Source organism: Alosa sapidissima, chromosome 23, assembly GCF_018492685.1.
Source record: "Alosa sapidissima isolate fAloSap1 chromosome 23, fAloSap1.pri, whole genome shotgun sequence".
NCBI lineage: Eukaryota > Metazoa > Chordata > Actinopteri > Clupeiformes > Clupeidae > Alosa > Alosa sapidissima.
Window position 1 is genome coordinate 2546354 of NC_055979.1, and position 20860 is coordinate 2567213.

Genomic DNA, 20860 nt, shown 5'->3' on the forward strand with positions numbered 1-20860 from the left:
ATACCCAACACAGACCATCTTCATACTGCACTCACTTTACTCCCAGAATGTCCAAGGGCTCATATGACAGTATTTTATCAATGTTTTGATTGGTGATTTTAAAGAAAAACTTTCATAAAATATGCATAGCATGTAGGGTAATAGAGGGTTCATATCACTGCACTGAGAGATGATTTTGAAAAAAAAATTAAAATAAAAAATAAATCATGTGCCTGCATGTGTCCCGTAGGTGGCAGCATTGCACCATGAGCTAATTGCATGAGCTGTAGAACCGTATGTCTATCTATGGATCTGATGACACATGGTGAACGTGAATGGTAACTTCGCCTCTGCTTTCCCGACTATTATCTATTTTTCCCATAGACAGTAGCCTAAAAGATAGATTTTTTCCATACATTACCTTTTAGAAGACATAACTGTCAAATGACTCACCAGAGAAGTTTTCCTATATCAAACCAATCACATTGCACGTATCCACTTAGACACCAACCCACTTGCGTTGGACCATGAATCTGATTGGCTATCTTAGAGCTGTCATTGAACAACCTACATGGCGGGCTTTTCAGAATTGCCAGCATAGGGCGTACTTTTCTATCGCCTGGATCATTTGGCTGCAAGTTTGTTGAGAAAGTTGCCGATAACCTTCAATAGAGTCCGCATTTATACGTGTATTTTTCTTATACTATTGTATAAATGAAACTGGACGCGTGGCATATGCCGGTACGCCAGTTACCTCGCTAGGTGATCTAAAAAAGCCTGAAATTGGATTAACATCGGCTGGAGCTAAACTAGCTAACGTCAGCTAAAGAAGTAACGTCAACATTAGCGTTTGGTTTTATCTATGTTAAAGGTAGCTAGTTAGCTAGTTGCTGTATCCCCTCAACTATACCGGATGGCAGGATTTAATTAGCCTGTCACGGTAATTTGGGATAATAAACGAGGAACACCTACTGGACATAACGTTAGTATGATAGGAAATACTTTCTAGGTCGTTGTTAATGTTAACCAACTGACAGGCTTAGTGCTATACTGTAGCTAACGACACCATTTGGTTGCTAGTTTGCTATCTTCCTACCTTTACTATGGATAACTACCATCAAAGGTATGATACTTCTGGCCAAAGTCGAGACAATAAATTGCACCGTAAAAAGGGATTCGTCGCGGGAGTGGTAATGGGAAGTTCTGGAAGTGAAGATGCAGAAAGGAAACCAAAGTTCGTAAGTATCAAAGCTATGCTAACTTGCAGTCACACCTGAAGTTAACCAACGACAAAAGGTGCTAAATGTCACCTTTGCCTCGCCGACAGCATGATGGCTATCTAACGCTATTACATTTTTGGCAGCACAGCCTTGTCATTGAAATAACGTTAACTTGCTAGTTAACTTGACTGTATGTTTGGCTGCAGACCAGCAACCATGATCACGAACGTTAACGGTACGTTAATGTATATTTCTTTGGTCTCTTTTAACTAAACGTTAGCCAATTTACCCATTTCGTCTTCAACCATGCACTGAGGGGTATCTATAACGTTAAACACTATGAAGACACGCACATCACAGGGATTATTTGCACTGATACTCTTACATGAACATTATTATGTTTTTGATATTTTTAACGTCAACTTTACCCTGTGCTATTTTACAGCCAGTATGATACCCATGTTTTATTATCATAATGAGACATCACATTCTACATCTATGAATGGGTAAATAGTCGCTCAGACACACTGCAATAGTTTCCATGCATTTCTGGTCTCTTCGAACGACACTGACAGCTACGCTTGCAATGTCTTGAAACCTTTTTTTTTTCAAACTCTTATGGTATTCACGCTCACTTCTACTGGCGGGTTTTTATGAATGATCTTTGACTCCTGGTGTTGTAGAGACACTGGTTGCAGGGACATTGATTTGTGCTTGTTGACTTACGTATCAAAGGATAAAATTAGTCAAGGATAAGTAGCCTTAAGCCGGTTTCGCTTCCGTGCTTCACAGGTCGCATTGTGTCTGTCTGCGTCTTAGCTTACTGTACCCTACCTTATCCACGTGTTAAGGTAAACAACAGATTATTGTGACATGGTCAAATGTTTCAAACATGTGTAAGGATATTGATTAACATTGCTGTGAGGACATCTAGCTCAGAGCTATAAGTCCACTATAGTGAATTGGACTCAGTCAGTCAGATGTACTGTAGTGGTGGTGGTGATAAGCCAGAGAGAGCAATCATACTGTTCTGTCTATATGAGGTATTATCTATTCTATGCCTGTATGTATGGGGCCATAGTGTTAAAACTTGTTGAGTCTTAGTTTTCGCATGGGTTTTCTGAACAGGGCAAATCAGACATGTGCGTCCAAACAATGATTTTGTGCAAGATATAAGTGTTGATGAATCACTACAGTTCTGATATGCATTACAGCAGAATGTGACATGCACTGTAATGGACAGGAACAGACCATTTACTTAGACACTCTCTTTCCTGTTGCCAAGTGTAAGTAATACAGAATGTACACCAACAGCATGATAAGTGGTTCTCGGACCAGGATGTAATTGCTGCCTGTTGCCCGTGGAGACAGACCTGTGCCTGTCATGGTTCGCCGTATTCTCCCAGAGTGCTTTGCTGTTCAGAGCTGTGCCACTGCCTGAGGCCTAGACAAATACCTGGCTTCTCGCTGTAGTAATGGCCAATCTTCCACTGATGATTAATCGCGCCCATAGCCTTTGCTGTCCTAGAGGCAGAGGGGTGCTGGGTAATAGTCAGAGTTTATGCAGTATGCATGAGAAAATGAGAAGGAGAGAAGAAACATAAGCCGTAGTGCACAGGGTTCCTACGCAGTATGGAAAATCTGGAAAAATATGAAATTTGATTTTAGTAATTTCCAGGTCTGGATAAGTATAGAAAAAAAACAAGGGTATGGAGAAATATGTGTGTTTCCAGACTATTGCATCTACAGTACTAATCACTTCACTCAGGTCATAATGAACCATTCCTACTGTTGTGTAGCTTAACTGTCAGTCCCCAATCCCCATCGTCAAGATACAACTACATGGGGGTCCTCAGGAAAAATTCTCTCCCACAAGGGGACCCTGATACCAAAACCAAATTGAGATCCCCTGGTCTATGAAAGTGCCCTACATCATTGTGCACTGGTATGTTTGCATAGCTCTGCTATTTTCGGCTAAAACACTGGTAGACTTTTTCCTTTAGATTTTGTGAAAGTTACCAAGACATGGATACTGCATTATCTGATAAACTGTTATTGCAAACAAAATATACTGTCTAAATTGATTTCTGATGCCTCTGCCAGCAGTCTATCATATGTAGGCTATGTTGTATCTATGAACTCCCCTCGGTGAAAACCAAACCTCATGGTTGTATTTATTAATTGATAGCTATTACGCTAGATAGAATGGCAAAAGTGTTAGTCTGAAGTTGACGACAGCTGGATTGAGTGAGTGCCCGTACAAACTGCCAGCTGGCTCGACCCAGCTAAATGGACGAATATTAAGTGTCATTTTTTAATTCACTTCAGTTGTCCATACCTTTGTTTTCACTGAGCTGTCCTAAACCGGAAGTGGCCGCAATGTCGAGAATATGGTCATAGAAATTTGAGTATGGAATTTTGAAATGGAAAATGTGTAGGAACCCTGAGTGCAGGTTTTCAGATGTGTGTTTGGCTTTCAATTGTGTGAATGAGTACGTGTGTGTGTGATTGTCTGTTTGTTTTCAGTTGTGTGAATGTTTTTTAGGTGTGTACTTACATGTATGCCCACAAGACGTGCTTGTATGCAGCGCGTTCTGTTATGGATTCAGGAACGAGGAAGGGTGTGGGCCTGCTCCAGAGGGATTGTCATGCTTGGCTGCTCTCTACTCAAACAGCTTTTTTCCCTCACCTCACTCCCTCCCCTTTTTTCCATTTCTTCATTTTGGCGGGACACCGCCGGAATTCTTATGTTAGTGGCCTGATTTATGCCGACCTGTCAGCATGCACTCGATAGGGCAATGCCAGAAGCCTTAGTAATCTAGAAAGGAATGCCAAGACCGTTGAAAGCGTTTCTTATTGCATTTGCAGTACATAACAGCCCAACATTTTACTGCAGAGATAATGACCTCCATTCACTTTGACAGGTCTCTGAATGAAACATAGTTTCTTTTGTGGTTTTCTATGTGCTCAGTCAATATTTTCAAAGTACTGATTGTGTTGTTTGATAGTTTCTATGTATGTGTGTCATGAAGGGCATCAGACTGCAGGCTAGTGGAAAAGCTGTCCTTTCCTGGCTGTTGTGCGTGTATGACGGGGATTATTTGTGTGTGTGTATGTGTGTGTGTGTGTGTGTGTGTGTGTGTGTGTGTGTGTGTTAAGCACAAATAAGTGTGTGTTAGAGAGTGAATGTATATGTTGCCTTTAATGTAATCAGCTGAACTGAATCTTCCTTGCATCCTGCTCAGGTCCACACCATGACTGCAGACAAAGTGGACTTGAGCCTGTTCATCAGAGCCTTGATGTTACTGGCTCCGTGCTCTGCAGATGGGGCCCTTGGAACACATTTGGTGTGTGTGTGTGTGAGAGTGTGTGTGAAGGGCTTTTGTCAGCAGTTTGCAGTTTCTCTTTACCCAAAGAGCTGCCATGCAGACAGAGCCTAGGCTATATGTGGGGGTATGTATACAACTAAAGTGGTGGATCTTCCCCCAGTTCCCCTTGTTGCTGTGTGTTTGGTTACTGCCCACAGTGGTGCTGAAAGTTTGATGAATGGTAAGCGTGTTGTTGTTTATGATGTTGGAGATTAATGCAGTCTCGCCTCCGGGCACAAAACGCAAGCTGAAACTCTGATTAACATCAGCTTGAGCTGCCGATCGATGTAGACGCAACCTGCATTCAAACAAAGGATGTTTTCTGTAGCCCCCCCCCTCCACACACACACACACAAACACTGCTGAATTTGCTTTAAACTGGACAGAATTCCTTTGTTTGATTTTTATTTTCTTCTTCTGGATTATCACTTTTTCCCAGGCAGCAGAAGCTATCTTTCATTATAAAAATGATTCAACTTGCTGTGTTGGCAGCCTGTGTTTTAAAAGGAAGACATGGCACAGAATAGCTCCAGTGTCTTCACTGCTAATTGTTTTCCAATCTCTCCTGCCTAATCCTCATTTGATTTTCAAGCCGTGCAGGAGTCTGTTATGCTTATTTCCGCCACATCTCTTATCGATTGCGACCTGTGAATTAGGTTGGAAATTAATTGGTTTCTGCAGGTGAGAAGTGAAGCAAGCCACCCTACAGTGACCAGTAGCTCGTCTGATGTAGCCTAAGAACAGAAAGGAGATGCATTCTAGTAACTGAACATAATCATGTGTCCAGCATCTACTGTACGATGGGAAAAGCAGTGTGAACCTTTGTCTCATGCAGACTAGTGATTAGTGGATGTACCGGCAAAAACATTTAAAGCATTTTCAAAATCAACTCTTGGTGTTGGTAGGTAGTATTACATTTTAGTTAAATAATATGCTCACCTTAGTAAATGTTTAAAAGTATGTTGATGAGGCTTTTGCTTAAAATAATTATGTGCATGTTGTCTTCTCAGAGCCACACAGGAAAACAATACCTTGGTTTGTCTGTGTTGTGCCCAACAAGTAACCTAATGAAAGCATTTGGGCCTTACACCATACGATTTCACAGTCGGCGACTAAATTTCCAAAGTTGGAATAAAATCATGAAAGTTTTACTGGAGTTGCGGCCCACTCCCGTCAATTAGATTGTTTGGTGTAAGGTGCCCATTTTAGCGGTTTCAAGTCAGTCCGAGGCAAACTTTTTGTAGTCTTGATGTAGTCTTTTTTAGAAATCTAGATGCAGTCTTGTAAATAGTGACCCTGCAAAATCATAGTCTGTGATTTAAAAACTCAATGACTTGTCTTTAGATGTGAGTGGGTCTGAGACTGTAGTCTTTCAAAAATCTTTTCCAAATCTGGTGTAAGGATGGCATAATGTCAGCACAGAATGAATCATCCTGGGAAGTGTTTTCCTGTAGTGTGCTATTCTTGTGAAGTTTGCTGGCTGTCCATTAGGTGGTGCTAGAAAACCATGATATCAGAGATCTCTTTAGTGTGTACTGTAGTCTTTAGAAATCCGCAGCCCTAAACACACATTGCCTGTAGAAGTCTATAAGGTGGCCGGGTTCACTAAAACCTAAAAGAGAACTGTCCTGGGACATGGAATTTCACAGGGAAATTCATTTAACCCTCTAAATGTGTAGGTCTTTGTCATTTGAGATCTTGATCACTTTTGATTTTGATTGTTAAATCTCAGGCATATGGACATTGAGTTCTGTCCCTGTGCAGAATATCAAACTCTGTTCAAAACAATAGTTGCTGAAGAAATAGTCTAGCCTAGTAGCCTGATCAGAATGTTGCAATACAAGAATAAGAAAAAATAATTTGTTGTCCAATGACTTAATTAAAAATAATTAGTTGCATGAATAATCAGAGCCAAAAGACACAAAGCTTCTTATTCTCTGTGACCTTATTTTTCATAAATAGCCTAGTTATGTTTGGATTTCTGTTAATAATGTCATGTTTTTGTATATGTTGTTTGACACAATTCAGGTTAGGCTGTCGGCTATGCTTTTTTAATGTTGCTATTGTTTGCCTCATCAAACTAAAATGATTGAACTGAATTGGCTCTTGCTCTCAAATTAATAGACATTTTCACTTGTGGAATGTGTACCCATGCTGTGTTTGTGTGCATGAATGAAGGCATGCATGTATGTATATAATTTATTAATGAGTGTTTGAATGGGTCAAGGCCCTAACAATAAGCACCACTTACACTATTGACATTGTTTTGGGCTGTACTCTTAGTGTCCGATAACCGCAGCTGAATAGTCACTGGCCAGTTTTGATCAACAGCCAAAATGTCATCTGTCATGTCTTTTTGTTCTTTCTTCAGTCCTTATTTTTTCCCCTCATTTTCTAATAAAGCAGTATTTGCCTCCCTGGACTATAAGCAAGACTCGGCCCCGGTCTTAATTTGAGGAGTCCACCCGAAGCTCATTATTAATGAGTCCTTTGATGAGGCCGGAGTGAGTTGTTTCCGGAGAGTCAGAAAGCACTCAATTTAGCCGATTAGCCGCAATTGCCAGAGCAGGTGTTCGAATTTGTTCGTTGACATTCGGCCGTCCCCTTCAGAATGCATTGTCCTAAGCCAACAATCACCTCTCCCATCTGGCTCTACGGAGGCAGAGAATTAGAACGAGACGGAGGGAAAGTGCGTGAATAAAAGAGAGAGAGAGAGAGATGGAGCTAGAGAGAGAACAAGCCCCAAACTACCCTTCCGACGGGAGGGTAACATGATGAGGGTCAACGCAACAAGAGGAACGGTCGCCAATTAAACTGCTAGATTGATTCCTCTATCGCAGACAGCTGAAGAGAGGAGCAGGTGGAGGATGGATCGAAAAGAGGATTTGGGAAAGGGAGAGATGGAGGGAGTGGGGTGGAGGCGAGAAAAAAGAAAAACAATTTACGCCCAGCGTTTGCGGCGATGCCTGGACATCTGGAGTGCCAACAGCTGGCATCTCATGGGCAATCTCACTCATGTCCCTCTTCCAATAGCCCACTGTCCCTTCAGGCCGCAAGGGAGACGCGTGTGTGTGTGTGTATGTGTATGTGTGAGAGAGAGAGTTAGTGAATGTTGGGTGGGAAGTTGAGCTGAGACACCTATGTGGGGTAGCACAAGAGACTGCGTGTGTGCGTCTGGCATGGTGTTGGTGTGAATTGAGCGGCAGCTGTGGGTAGGCTATGTGGTGTTTTAAAATATTGTAATAAGTGATTTAAAAAGGAGACCCCATAAGTCAGTGAGTATGAAGCAGGTATAAGCATCTTTTAGCACTAGCCTATCTAGATTAAATGTTTTAAGTGAATGGGATAATTCAATTTCTGTTACAATTATTTTGAGCTGAACACCTACCACCTACATAGGGTAACCATTATGTTCTTGTTATACAAATTGAAATCGCTACACTTACGATTGGCATTTTGAGGATCCCTCTCTTCAGGTTACAGTTTGGAGGTGGGGCATTTATGATCTTCTGATCTGAGCCCCCTTTCTGAGTATCTGAGTATGGGAAATGAGCCATGTCACATATTCTCTAATCTGATAATGACCCCCACCTACCTACCTGTGACTGACCACACAGCATGATACCACCTCTGACCAGATTCTATTGTTTAAAGAACACCCCCTGAAACCCCAGAAACAGTCACAAAGATAGGAAATTAGACACTCACTCACACAGAGGGAATACGCAAAACAAACCGGGAGGAGGAAAGGAGTACTGAGTTTAATATACGCGGCCTTGGCAGGTGTGAGGGGATGGGGCTGTTGGCTGCCTCCTCCTCCTCCTCATTGGTAGTCGCTGTGGCAAAGGCACTGTGCTTATTGAACAGAGCCCAAAGCAAGAGAAGCAATTACAGCAGCTGCCGGCCCTTTATCACACCAGTAGCTGGCCGGACCTGGTGGTGGACGTTTGAATGTGTGGCCAAATGAAAAAGGTCTGACTCTCCCCCCCTCCTCTCCACATCTAAGGACCTCATAATAACAATGGTGATACAAAGAGGAGAAAGCACAACTTCAGAGGGTGTTCCAATTACAATTACATTTTCCCTTTTTGAACGTTTCTCCCTCTTCCTTTTCTCTCACCCCCTTTCTCTTCCCCCTTTTCTCTCGTTTATGATCTCCTTTCATTCTCTCTCTATCTCTCTCTTGCCCCACCCCCTCCCTCTATTATGAATTCAGAGTTATTCAATTCTTTCCATTATTATATTTATGGCCATGTCATTGGCAATGTGCAGGCACCTTTCAGGTCTGCTGTTGTGTGATTGACTGCTACTGGTGGCTTCCCTGTGTGGTTACTCATTACTAGCTGTGAGGATCAGCGTGGTGAATAGCCGGCCTGTCACACTGGACTCGGCTCTGCGTTTAGACCTGACCGTAGTGCCAATCTAATAACATGAGCAATGGCCGTGCAAAATGCTCCGTTATCGGAAGGTAAAAAGAACCCATCCAGGTTCCACTGGACCTGTAGTTTTTGGATGTTTTACACAGGCAGACATTTATTTCAGACCTCGAGAGTAAGGCTCTCCTTAGGCTAGGCCTGGGCGATATATACCGAATATACTCAATATATCGCAGTTTCCTGTACATGAGATACATTAAAGCAACACCAAAGATTCTTTTGTACCTTAAAATAATGTTTCCAAAATCGTTTCAGTGGTCATTAACTTGTAACGGTGAACGGCACTTCCTTTTATTCCTCTTTTTAGTCAACTTTAGCATGTGTATGTACAGGGTATGTAAACTTCTGGTTTCAACTGTATATCGTAAAATAGACTAAAAATATTGCAATATTATATTTTAGCCATATCGCCCAGCCCTACCTTAGGCTATCTAGTTTGAAGTCTTAGCAGTTTTCCTACAGGTGAATGGATGTATGATAGTGACACATTGGATGCTTTGTATCAGTTATGTGGTTTGAAAAAAAAAAAAAAAAAAAAGACGGATCAGACATTTTACTCCAGATACTGTTAACAACTAGTTGACATTCCATATGTATTCTGTGTATTTATTTAATATGTTTTGTGTGCTAAAGCTGATCTAGTGTCCTCACTAGAATTTAGAGCAACTGAGCAATCACACATGATTAAGTCATAAAAGAAATTAGATTAAAGCGATGGTTTGGAGTAATTTCACCCTAGGGTCCTTTGCACCATGACCCCGAGCCAAACACCCTCCCAGAACCTGATGGATGCTACTATACCGCTGCGTCGACGTTACTTCCGTGATTTGGGAAAAGTCCGGGCAGGGAGCGATTACATCAACGTTTTTTGGTATATCCAGTTTTTAATATTTTTTTCCGAAGTGTTTACAACATATTGTTAACTAATAATTGTTGCAAACTGGTACTACGAACAAAATATTAGTGCATTCCTGGATCTACATCCTTATGCATGCTTTCTGCCAGGACTTTTACGGGCTTTTCCCAAATCACAGAAGTAACGTCGACGCAGCGGTATAGTAGCATCCATCAGGCAAGTGTTAAATAAACTACTGGTGTATTTACAAACTTTTCAATGCCTCGTTTTGAGTAAAGAACATAGTTGTACTACTGTAGAAGTTTCGTACCATTCAGGTCATTATTAGTGGGGTAATTTACGAGATAAAAGTTGGTACCATTACGACTGCAGAAACTCATTAGTTTCTGACAGTGCTACTCGACCAGGGTTCGACCAAGGGAAAACAGGTTCTGGGAGGGTGTTTGGCTCGGGGTCATGGTGCAAAGGACCCTAGGATGAAATTACTCCGAACCATCGCTTTAAAGATATGATAATTAAAATAAATGGTTGGCAATGTTTTGATGTCAAGATAAAATAAATGGAAATAAATTCTGCAAAGTTCTAGTCAAGCAACACATTATGGTGTGTTCGTCTGCTGATGATTGCTGATAGAGACATTGTTACAGTACAGGTAGTTTTCTTTTTATGTAGGCGAGCCTACTGTCTGTCTCTTACCGTCTGCGTGCAGACAATTAGTACAGACAAGATAGCAGTGGTTAAAATAAATCTTCGTCTGGAACATTGTAATTGCAGCACTATATGACCGTTAATGAATCCCACTAATCACTCCCACCCCAAGATTCCAATCTGTGCTGTGTGTACCAGCAGATTCACTCAGCTGACATTGAACTCTGGGTCATTCCACGCCAACTCAGCCACCCATGTACATGACACCTCTCAGATTTTGCTGAAAAGCGGTGAATATATGCCTTATGTTACCAAACAAAGGAATCTGAAGATTTAGGTCAATATCTCAAACGTAACAGGCAAACTGTTTCAGATTCCTTTGTTTGGTAACATAAGGCGTATATTCACCGCTTTTCAGCAAAATCTGAGAGGTGTCATGTACATGATACCCCGATATTGGCTGTATTCACATGGAATGACCCCTCTGTGTGATTTTGGGTCAAGCCCCCCCTCTGTATTGCTGTGAGTGATGTTGAAGGGAAGCAATTTACAAAAGAATCATAAAGAAATGAGAGTTACAGAGAAAAAAACATCATCTTGGGGTAACCAAACCGGCAAAAAGAAAATCTTTAAAAGTATTTTTTGGCATTTTTTTAAAAGTAATTTGCAACGACCGGTATCCAAGTATATTACGCTGATTAACAGGCAGGTGCATCTGCGGGCAGCCCAGTGTTATTGCTGAGGAACACGTGTGACACACGCTGCCCCTTGTGTCAATTAAACTACCAGCAGACTCCAGTTGGAACGTTTGGAAAAGTAAAACATTGTTCCTAGGAGAAAACGGAAAGACTTTAACTCTTATCATCTTATCATTCTCTATTATGATTCAAATAGAGGGAAAAAAGGCCAAAATATTGGCCAGAAATCGGCAGCATGTATCGGTCATCCGCTGACCCTGATTTCTAAAGATCGGCATTGGACAAACAGTAGAAAAACCTATCATCCGACCTCTAGCTAGATTATTTAAAGGGCATTCCAGGTAAAAGCCTTTCCTGTCATTTAATTAGGCCTACATAATGCAAATGGCTGGAGTTGCTGAATGCTGCAGTAATTTTGTCTGGAATCATGCTCTATCGATGAAAGGAAAATTGCATTCTTTGGCAACAAACACTCAAGGTGGTTTTGGCATACATAGAAGAATGCTTATATTGAAAAGAACCCCATGCTTAAAGGAGAATTCCAGTGTGATATTGACCTAAAGTGTGTTGAAACATGATACCGAGTGTGAACGTATGTCTCATAGCCCATCTCGGCTTGTCCCCTGCACTCCAAAATCTGGCGCTAGTTAGCAGATGCTACCAACAGCTTTTTCAATGGTGGTGCTTCGGCATCGGGCTAGCCATGCAAATAATTTACCACAACACCATTTACGAGGCTCAATGTATCTCCACACTTCATTGGTAGACTTCCGAGGGCCCTGTCATTTAAAACGAGACATTGAGAACTTTGAAAAAGCACTGGTAGTTTACTTACAAGACGATTTATACAGACAGTATCTTCACGAAGTTTAGCGTTTGCAGCCATCTTGAATTTAGTCACGATAAGTCGAGCGACGAGTAAGAATGAACAGGTATGATAAGGGATCAGATTCCAAAAATAATTCTGTGGAAATGCATGGATTCCAGTTGCTGGAAGAAACTGGAATCCATGCATTTCGGAGGAGGCTCAAATGTTGCATGCTGGTACATAAATAGGAATAGTTTGTAGCAAAATCATCCCGTTTGGTCTGGATGATCTTGCATGGTCATAGTTGTCTCAATCAAAATGTTGTTTGTGAGACTTGTGAGGTCTGCTGTTCAGACCCTGAAGGAATTTATTTTCTGTTCATTGCTTTTTGTGAGAGTGTTTCTACTTATCTCAGTAAGGGAAATAAATCAAGAGCCTATGTTAAGTACAAATATGTCTTCTGAAGGCCTAAACAGAGCCCAGCCAAAAACTCCAATACAATTTTGATCAACTTTGAGGGACAGCTATGATCATGCAGGATCATCCAGACCAAACATGATAATTTTGCTACAAACTATTCCTATTTATGTACCAGCATGCAACATTTGAGCCTCCTACATGGTTTAGTTCTTGCGCTATGGGCTTGTGAACATTGACAAAAAAAAGAGGCCAAACAAAATCGACACCCCCCTCCCCCTGTAAAACTGGCTGTATCTTGAAAAGTATTGATCTTATATAAAAGTAATTTTACAGTGTGTCTCCTATGTAACAGGTACACCTGGTAATTTTTTCAGAATTTTTTGAGACCTAAGTGCGTGGGCCCTGGTTGAATTGACGTGGAATGACCCTATATCAAAATGTCAATACAGGTTCAACAGGTTTTTAAAATATTCAAATTGTTGATGTGGAATGTTTGCTGCAGGCTGTAACACCACAGATTGTCCCTAATGGTTTCTCCACTGTGAGATGGGCAGAAAGCGAGTGAGGGTACCACACACACCTGGATACTGACCTCTGAAGCATCTTCTATTTGCCCATCTGTGTTGCTGTTGTGTGAATTGGTTAAAAATGTTGATATGGTACAGTTTTTGGTTTAATTTGTTGAAATTATGTTGTATATTTTTTTCCCATTATTAAGTTGGATGGTGGTTGCCAGCAGAGGTTGTCCACGGTCACAAAATGGTTGCCAGTTGCCAAAATCTGGTTGCCAAAGGCAACTTGGCAAGTGTGAATGTCGAGCCCCAGCGTGTGTTTGTGCAAGCGAGTGCCTAAGCAGTGGGCCAATGTCATGCTCAGGAGGGAGTTGCGGGTAGTTCAGTGTTGATCAGCAGGAAAAGCTGTGGAGGAGACTTGTGGAGGCAAGATCTGCTGTGTGTGTGTGTGTGTGTGTGTGTGAGAGAGAGCTTGTATTCAGGCATGCTTTTGTGTTTGGTGTGTGGCATGCTTTTGTGTTTTGCTTTTACAGTTGTGTGCGTTTGTTTGCAAATATATGTTTGTTGTTTGTCTGAGGTGCTCATCAGCTAAATTGAAGGTATGGTGGCTCATTGTGGTTTCATCCTACAACAGGAGGCATGGCTGTTCATGACTGGCATGATGAGTGAATTCATTCTGGCTATCTCCCTCTCACTCTGTCTCTCTCTTACACATACACACACGTAAAAATGCACACACACAAACTCGGAGACAGATTGTTTCCTGTCTCCATGGTAACAGGGTGCTGTGGCAGTAGAAGCAATAGCAGCAACAAGAGGTGAGGGGGACATGGGTTTTTGCCGCAGTGGGTTTTTGCCTATGAGTTTATGGGGTTGTTGCCCTTCAGGGGAATACTTTGTGTGTGTTTTCGTTGAGATGGGGGTGGGGCCGAGGAAGCTCATGGAAGGAATGGTATATGTGGAGCATCTCTAGCAACATGCTGCCTTGCAAACTCCTGTAGATGAGTCCCGACATGAAATCCCTTGAGTGGGGAAATTGGGAAATAAAAATAGACAAATGTGATATAAAGCTTGCAACCCTGAGCTGTGGTGTCCCATCAAAAGCCCAGGAGAGGAGGAAGAGGTGATTGGGTGGGTGGGGGCAGGGGCTAGGGGTTCCAGGGTGTCTCACTTCTAGCTCACATGAGGTGACCTGATGTGCTTCCAGAGCTAGGGAGGTGTGAGATGGAGTTTGGATGTAGCACTCCTCTTCTCTTTGTCTCTCACTCCCTGTTGCTTGTCATCTCTTTAGTCCATCTCTCACCCCCTCTGTCTGCTGTCTGTCTAGGCATCCCACATCACCCTTTCCCCCAATGCCTCTGTCTGCCCCCCCCCTCCCTTCTTACAGTCTGTCTATCTCTTCCCCCTCTCTATCCTCTCTCCACCAGAGCCAGAAATCAGGCAGACCCCAACCACCACCAAAAACACATGCACATGTACAGCACACACACCCCACAGTGATTCACACTGCAATGCAACTTTGCTGTGTGCGCGTGCGTGTGTGCGTTCACTCTAATTACTGTTATTTATTATACGGCTCTTCACAATGCAAGTAGAATGCTCCATTGACTTGAATGGGATTTCCGAAAGTTCTAGCGGTCATTATTTCTTGGGAAAGGACCTCTGAAAACAAGAATGACTGCTGTCAATGGCAACGGAGTTTGTGCTTGGAACTTCATTCAAAAGTGAAAGCAGACGGTTGATCAGCTGTGTTCTAAAGAATGTTTGATTCAAGTTCAGCGTGTGTTGCGAACTATTTGTTTCTCAGCAAAAGCCACGATGAAACGGTAACAAATAAGTGTAAAGAGACATATCATGGAGTTTATTTTTTCGTTTTGGCAAGTAGCCGCATAATAAGCGGGATAATGTATAGAACGCCGGTCATCATGGGAAAATAAGTCCCTTCAGGGCGAAACAAGACCCCTCCGCTGGCGCGTCGGGGTCCGGTTCGCCCTGTCGGGACTTATTTTCCCCATAATGACCGGCGTTCTATACATTATCCCTTACTTATGGCACCTTCCTGTTACTCGAAGTATGGTGAAGATGCTTATGATTTTTAAAGCATCTTTGCCTCTTAATTTCTAAAACCCTAATATTATCTTGCCTTGTTGCGGTCTTTTGCAATCTGCCTTTTTGACACACACACACACACACACACACACACACACACACACACACACACACACACACACACACACCTAATACATCACGCCACCAGGCGAAGGCGTATCTGTTGTCTTGAGTGGCTGATCGCTGCACAGAGATAGGTCCTCCTACCCAAGGTTAAGGCCCTGTTAGCAGCAGGTGAGCGGCAGCCGGGCCTAATGGACTGCAATCCACATGATTAGCGGCTCTCACCTTGATGGAGGGGGCGTCAGATTGATTTTAATGGGGACTCACTCCACTTCACGCGAGCGTCAATGAGTGAAAAATCTCTTTGCCATTCATATGTCTTGTCAGGGGGTAGGAGGAGCGATTGATGGAGGAGGGTGTTTGGTCTGACCTTGATGGCTGATGTGATGGTCTGGCCACCTCTGCCATTTTTTCTGTATGCGTCCTCACACACACACACACGCACAAAGCTCTAACCATGTTGATGCCAGGCGGACATCTGCGATGTGGACCTTTCTGTTTTCCCAGTGCAGTCTGTGCTCCCTCTTGACGCAGAGCACCGGGGTAATTGAAAGATGCATTATCAGCATTTTAATTATCTGGGACTCTTCACAGATAGTGCAGTGACTGAAACAGATCGCTTGTAGGTCCCATTTTCACTCTCTTTGAGGAGGAGGATGCTCACAATGAAGAGCCCCCACACTCCACCCACCCACCCGGTCAGTTGTGGCTGTGAACCAGTGGGCCATGCGGAAGGGAACCCCCCTCCTGAGAACACCTCTGCATGCCTGGCCTGCATATCAACAAGGTCTCTGGGTCTCTGCTTCATCTCAAGGGAATATTGCCAATTATTGTTCCTCCTGCGTTCTTACAGTCACTGTTCATAAGAGCCAAATATGTTCCCTAGTTTCCTTTCTTTGTCTCCTTTGTCCCACTTCTTGACCATTGTGACATCCCTTATGAATGGTGTCCAATTTGACTCCTGATGAGCCCGTCCTGTCGAGGTCGTTCTGCGCCTGGAAATGGGGTATTCTAGCAACTGTTGCTGTGCTAAGGCTTTTTTTGGATGGGCCTTAATATTCCCTGGCCCTTCAACTCATCCTCATTCTCATCCTACTGAACAGGAGCGCAAATGACAACAAGGACAAGAGGAATCGGAGCATGACTGGATTCTATTTAAATCAAGCCATTAATTGTATTGGATTGAAACACAGCTACAAGATGTTGGCACTTTACTCTAAAATGATCCATATCCCTCTACTACTTTGTGCTTTCTGTCTCTTCTTAAGAGACAATGCCTAGGTGGTGCACGTTATCACCAACAAGGGTGAAGGAACTCTACTTCAGTTGGCACTAAGGTGTAGTTTCCAGTTAACCAACCCACACTGACTTTGGCAGAGTCGACCTTTCAGTGGCAGGAACACTATGATGGATGACCGAGCACTGTGGTCTAATAAACAGCCATAATTATTAATAATGCATGGCACAGGAGCAGGCTAACGCCACTAATTACGGCCATAATTCTGTTTAATTAGACAGGTGGAGGGTGAAAGGGAATTGGACTGGAATGCAGAGCTGAGCAAAGCAGAGGGGCACCTTAGTCAGTGCCATTGCTTTATTCCTGAGTCCATTTGTTTTCCCCCATTCTGAGCTAAGTGCTTGGTTGGCGATGTTGTCTGTTCTCGGTTGCTGACCTGTCGGGAGTACGGTTGTGCGTTTGCAGCGGTTTACGTCTCTAAAGGCGTGGTCAGACTGTTCCCTGAAAGTATATGTGTGGATATGTGTTTTGAGGCTGATTTCTATCCTCTGTACTGTAGCCACCGACCAATTAGAATTTAGATGTTTGTCAGGGGCTAATCACATCAAGGCTTATGCTTAACCCTTGGAGAGAAAATAAATCAAGCTGTAAGAAGTGTTTGTGAGTGGTGGCTGCACTTGCTAAATGCCCCTCTGGCAAGCCAATTGAGCATTTATTCTATCTTGATATCAAGCCTCGCATTTTTGTTAACTAGGTAGCTAGTGAGAATTCTGCCTTGAAATAGTTTGGTATTAAACATTTTGCCTCATTATCTGACTAGTAAAGGCAACTAGTTAACTAGTGGCCATTTGGCATTCACTAGTTAATTATTAAAGGTAAACTATGCAGTTTCAGGTAAAGCCTGACCGATTTATCGGAGGACCGATATTCTCGGCCGATATTAGGCATTTTCCAAACTATTTGTATTGCCATTTAACTCATTGAATGCCAAGCTGTTTTCGGAAGCTTTGTCCTAGAGTGCCAGCAATCTAGACCATTGTTAATGATTTTTGTACAGCCACAGCATATTCTGTGTTATAGCTATGAACACATACAATGACTCGTTTAAAAGGTGAGACTTTAAGCTCTCAGTGGGTGCAAACCGTGTATTTCTACACGCCTCTGTTCCTGAGAAATCCCAAGCTAAACAGTGGCTAGTTTTCATCAAAACCGCTGTTTTTTTCTAGAAATGGAGATATAACGTCTTTCATGAAAGTGTTGCCTGTAAACTTTCCAGGAAGTGATCAGCGAGACCTGGCGAGACTGCCACCTAGTAATAGACCCACGAAAATGGCCTGGTTTTGAGCTGACGTGGATGCGTCACTGATTCGACCCAAAGCGGCAAACGAGTTATGATAAAATGTCCAGATAAAATGTCCAGATTGTGCGTTTTCATGTGTTTTCGATCGTCATATATTTCATTTCCATTCATCACAGAGTTCCCAAAATCACATATAAGGTGTGTTAGAGTGTCTAGTAATAATTTTTAAAAAAAGCTAAAAACGTAATATTACGTTTTTGGCACTCAATGCATGGGAAGGGAAAACGTAATACTACGTTTTTGGCACTCAATGAGTTAAAACGTCCGATAAATATTTAAAATCTAATAAAGAAAAAACGAATATTGATCTTTCATTTATATTTCGTTAAGTGTTTTTCCACCAGATGGCACAGCTTCTTGCTGCAAGACTTACACATGCTGCTTGACTTGGTTCCACTTCCTAGCTTACACAACAACAACAAATTGCAGCTTGTGTTTCATAGCGTTCTGAAGTGATTTATATGTTCATAGCATTAATTTTCTGATCATACTGAGAGGAGCTAAGTTAGTTTTTTTACATTTCAACAATGGTGTTTATATCAAGTAAGGAAGTGCATGGGTTTCAAAGGTTAAAAGTAAAGTAAAAGTAATGTTTTGCTTGCATAACCCACAATGTAGATTGTGCAATGGTGGTTATCAAAGAAAAAAAGACCATATTTCATTTAAAACAAAATACTATAAAGCATTTGTGCCTCACTAGCTAACTAATAAGATAAGAAAAAACATTAACTAGCCAACTATTGTGCATTTCAGTATTCACTAAAGTTAGTGCACATTTTCTGACTCACTAGTTAACTAGTAAGGTCATAAGCAGGTTTAATGAGTTAACCAAGCATTTTGGCTTTTTAGCAGCTAGCCAATTGTGAGGAGATTGCTGTATGTGACAAAAATGTTTACGCTTAGAAACCGTGTAACATCGCTTAGAGCACGTTTAACTAGTAAGCTAACTAGAAAGTTGTAGCTCCCTGGTTAACTAGCTGACATGAAGGCTTACTAGTAAAGGGCACTGATGCCTGATATCAAGATATTGGAATAAATGCTCACTATGCTTGCCATACCCCTCCATTAGCAGTCATGGTGGCAGCAGTGTTTGTGCCAGCCCCCTCCATATACTTTATTAAAGTCGAGGGGGCTCTGTTTTAACAGACCTTAGCAGTACATTTGCCAATTTCCTGAATGACAGCCTTTAAATTCTACTCCTCAATCTCCGTGGCATTTATTCAGGACGAGGCATTGTGGAGAACATGAGTGAATGCGTGCACACATATACACACACACATACACATATGCTCTCACACATTTCTGGACAAAGTGAATACATTTACTTGTAATTGCTGGAAAAGCATGGGTTAGAGAGTGGCATAAAATGCTGATTGTGTTCCCCTCACAAGGAATGGCTGTCTGCCTCTCCTCAGCCAGGGGCAGACAGCCGGGGGAGGCAGTGGGGCGGTTTGAGGCTCTACATGTTTATTTAAGCAATCATTTTGGGTAATGGAGGTGTTTGCCTTTATGAAGGTGTGGTGCATTTGTGTGATACATTACGTTAATGTAATTAACACACACACACACAAATATCTGTGGCATTCTTTTCCCTCTTTGCAGTCATAGTTCTTCAAAGAGGATGACTTAAGTGATTAGACACACTGGTTAAATATTTATCATGCCTGTCTTCCCTGACACAGAGAAAAGCCTGAAGATATGTTTTTTCATAGGCAAAATGCTTTATGAACTCCTGAGTGGAAGACTCTTCAGGCACCATATATTTGTACATGTATAAGCCCATAGATGACATTTTGGTACCATTTCAAGGTGCTGTCTTACTCATTCACACACACACACACACACACACACACTATTGTCTGTCCTCTTTGTAACCTTGAAAAGTTCTGGCCTTAGTCTGATGATGTTGTGCATGGGTGGCAGAAGGTGTGTGTGTGTGCATGTGCGTGTATGCCTATGTCTTGGCTGCAGACAAGTCCCCTGCTAGTTTATTGAATCAGTGACATCTTGCATGCTGTGCTCTACCCTGTGGCGGTGGCTGATGTGGACAGTCTGCTGAGGCTTGGGATATGGATTACTTTGGATTATGCCTCATTACCAGGCCCAAATATTGGTGTTTGTTGAAATTTAAAATTCTTCCCCCTAAAGTACTGTCAGTGAAGCATTACCTTGGGATTGAAAATTACAGTCTACACTCACACACGCATGCACAACACACACACCAGCTTGTTCCAAATTACACTCTTTTTCATGGATTTCATGGATTCTCATGGAGACTAAAAGATAATGGGTGACTTTCAGCTAGACTTCAGTGTGTGTGTATTTGTGTGTTGTGTTCATGCATGCACAAATATCTGCTTGTGTGTGTTACTGTTGTGACTATACCAAAATTATGACTGAAATGATGGCTGCCATAATTATCTCAATACCAATACCGAAACTGTGCCACGGCCCACGGCAGAGACCTACAACATTACGAGTATGAGATGTGATCAAGACCCCCTTTCACCTGACCAGCACTGAACAAATCACATTAGAATAATTGCTATAGATATTTGTTATAAGAATAAATCTGGTTATCGCCTACATTGATCAATGTGCATTGATCATGCACAGCTATAAATTGGAGGAAGATATGAATTTCTCTGATAACTTTTCATATTCATCCACATATCATTATTGCTGCATATAAATACGACTTGATTCACATCCTTTGAGGACATAAATGGCATAATAATAACCATTAGCTGTGGTTGTAAGTTTTCTTGTCAACACTTTTTTTGTTTTGCGTCTTTGCAAGTTGACATTATAAAGTTACCTGAGGTTAATCCGACTTCAGAAAATGGAGATCCCCACCGCTCACTGGTCTAATATTATGAATTGTTCATTAGGAGTGAACAACGTTTCGCCCGTCAGCTTCTTCAGATTCGCTCTCAGCTGATGGTGACATTATGGAACTTTGCAGAAACAGCCAAACAGTGACAGCCAAGTTTTTTTTTGCTATTACTACTACGACTGGTGACATGTTACCATCAACAAAGTTCCAGCAGCAAATCCAAAGTTCTTTGAACCTCTTATACAGGTTCAATTACATTGTTTCCAGGCAAAACTATTACATGCATATGACAACCCATGACTGTCATGCT

General features: G+C 42.1%; 1 protein-coding gene across 2 annotated transcripts in view; it reads left to right on the plus strand.

The window, feature by feature from the left end:
- Window positions 1-566: 566 nt before the first annotated feature.
- Window positions 567-20860, plus strand: part of LOC121698440 (protein diaphanous homolog 3-like) — a 295588-nt gene continuing 275294 nt past the window's right edge. For both annotated transcript variants that reach the window (XM_042080537.1, XM_042080536.1), the window contains exon 1: window positions 567-1217. In XM_042080537.1, coding sequence (XP_041936471.1) covers window positions 1083-1217 — 135 coding nt within the window. In that variant the 5' untranslated portion in view covers window positions 567-1082. The remainder of the gene's footprint in view (window positions 1218-20860) is intronic.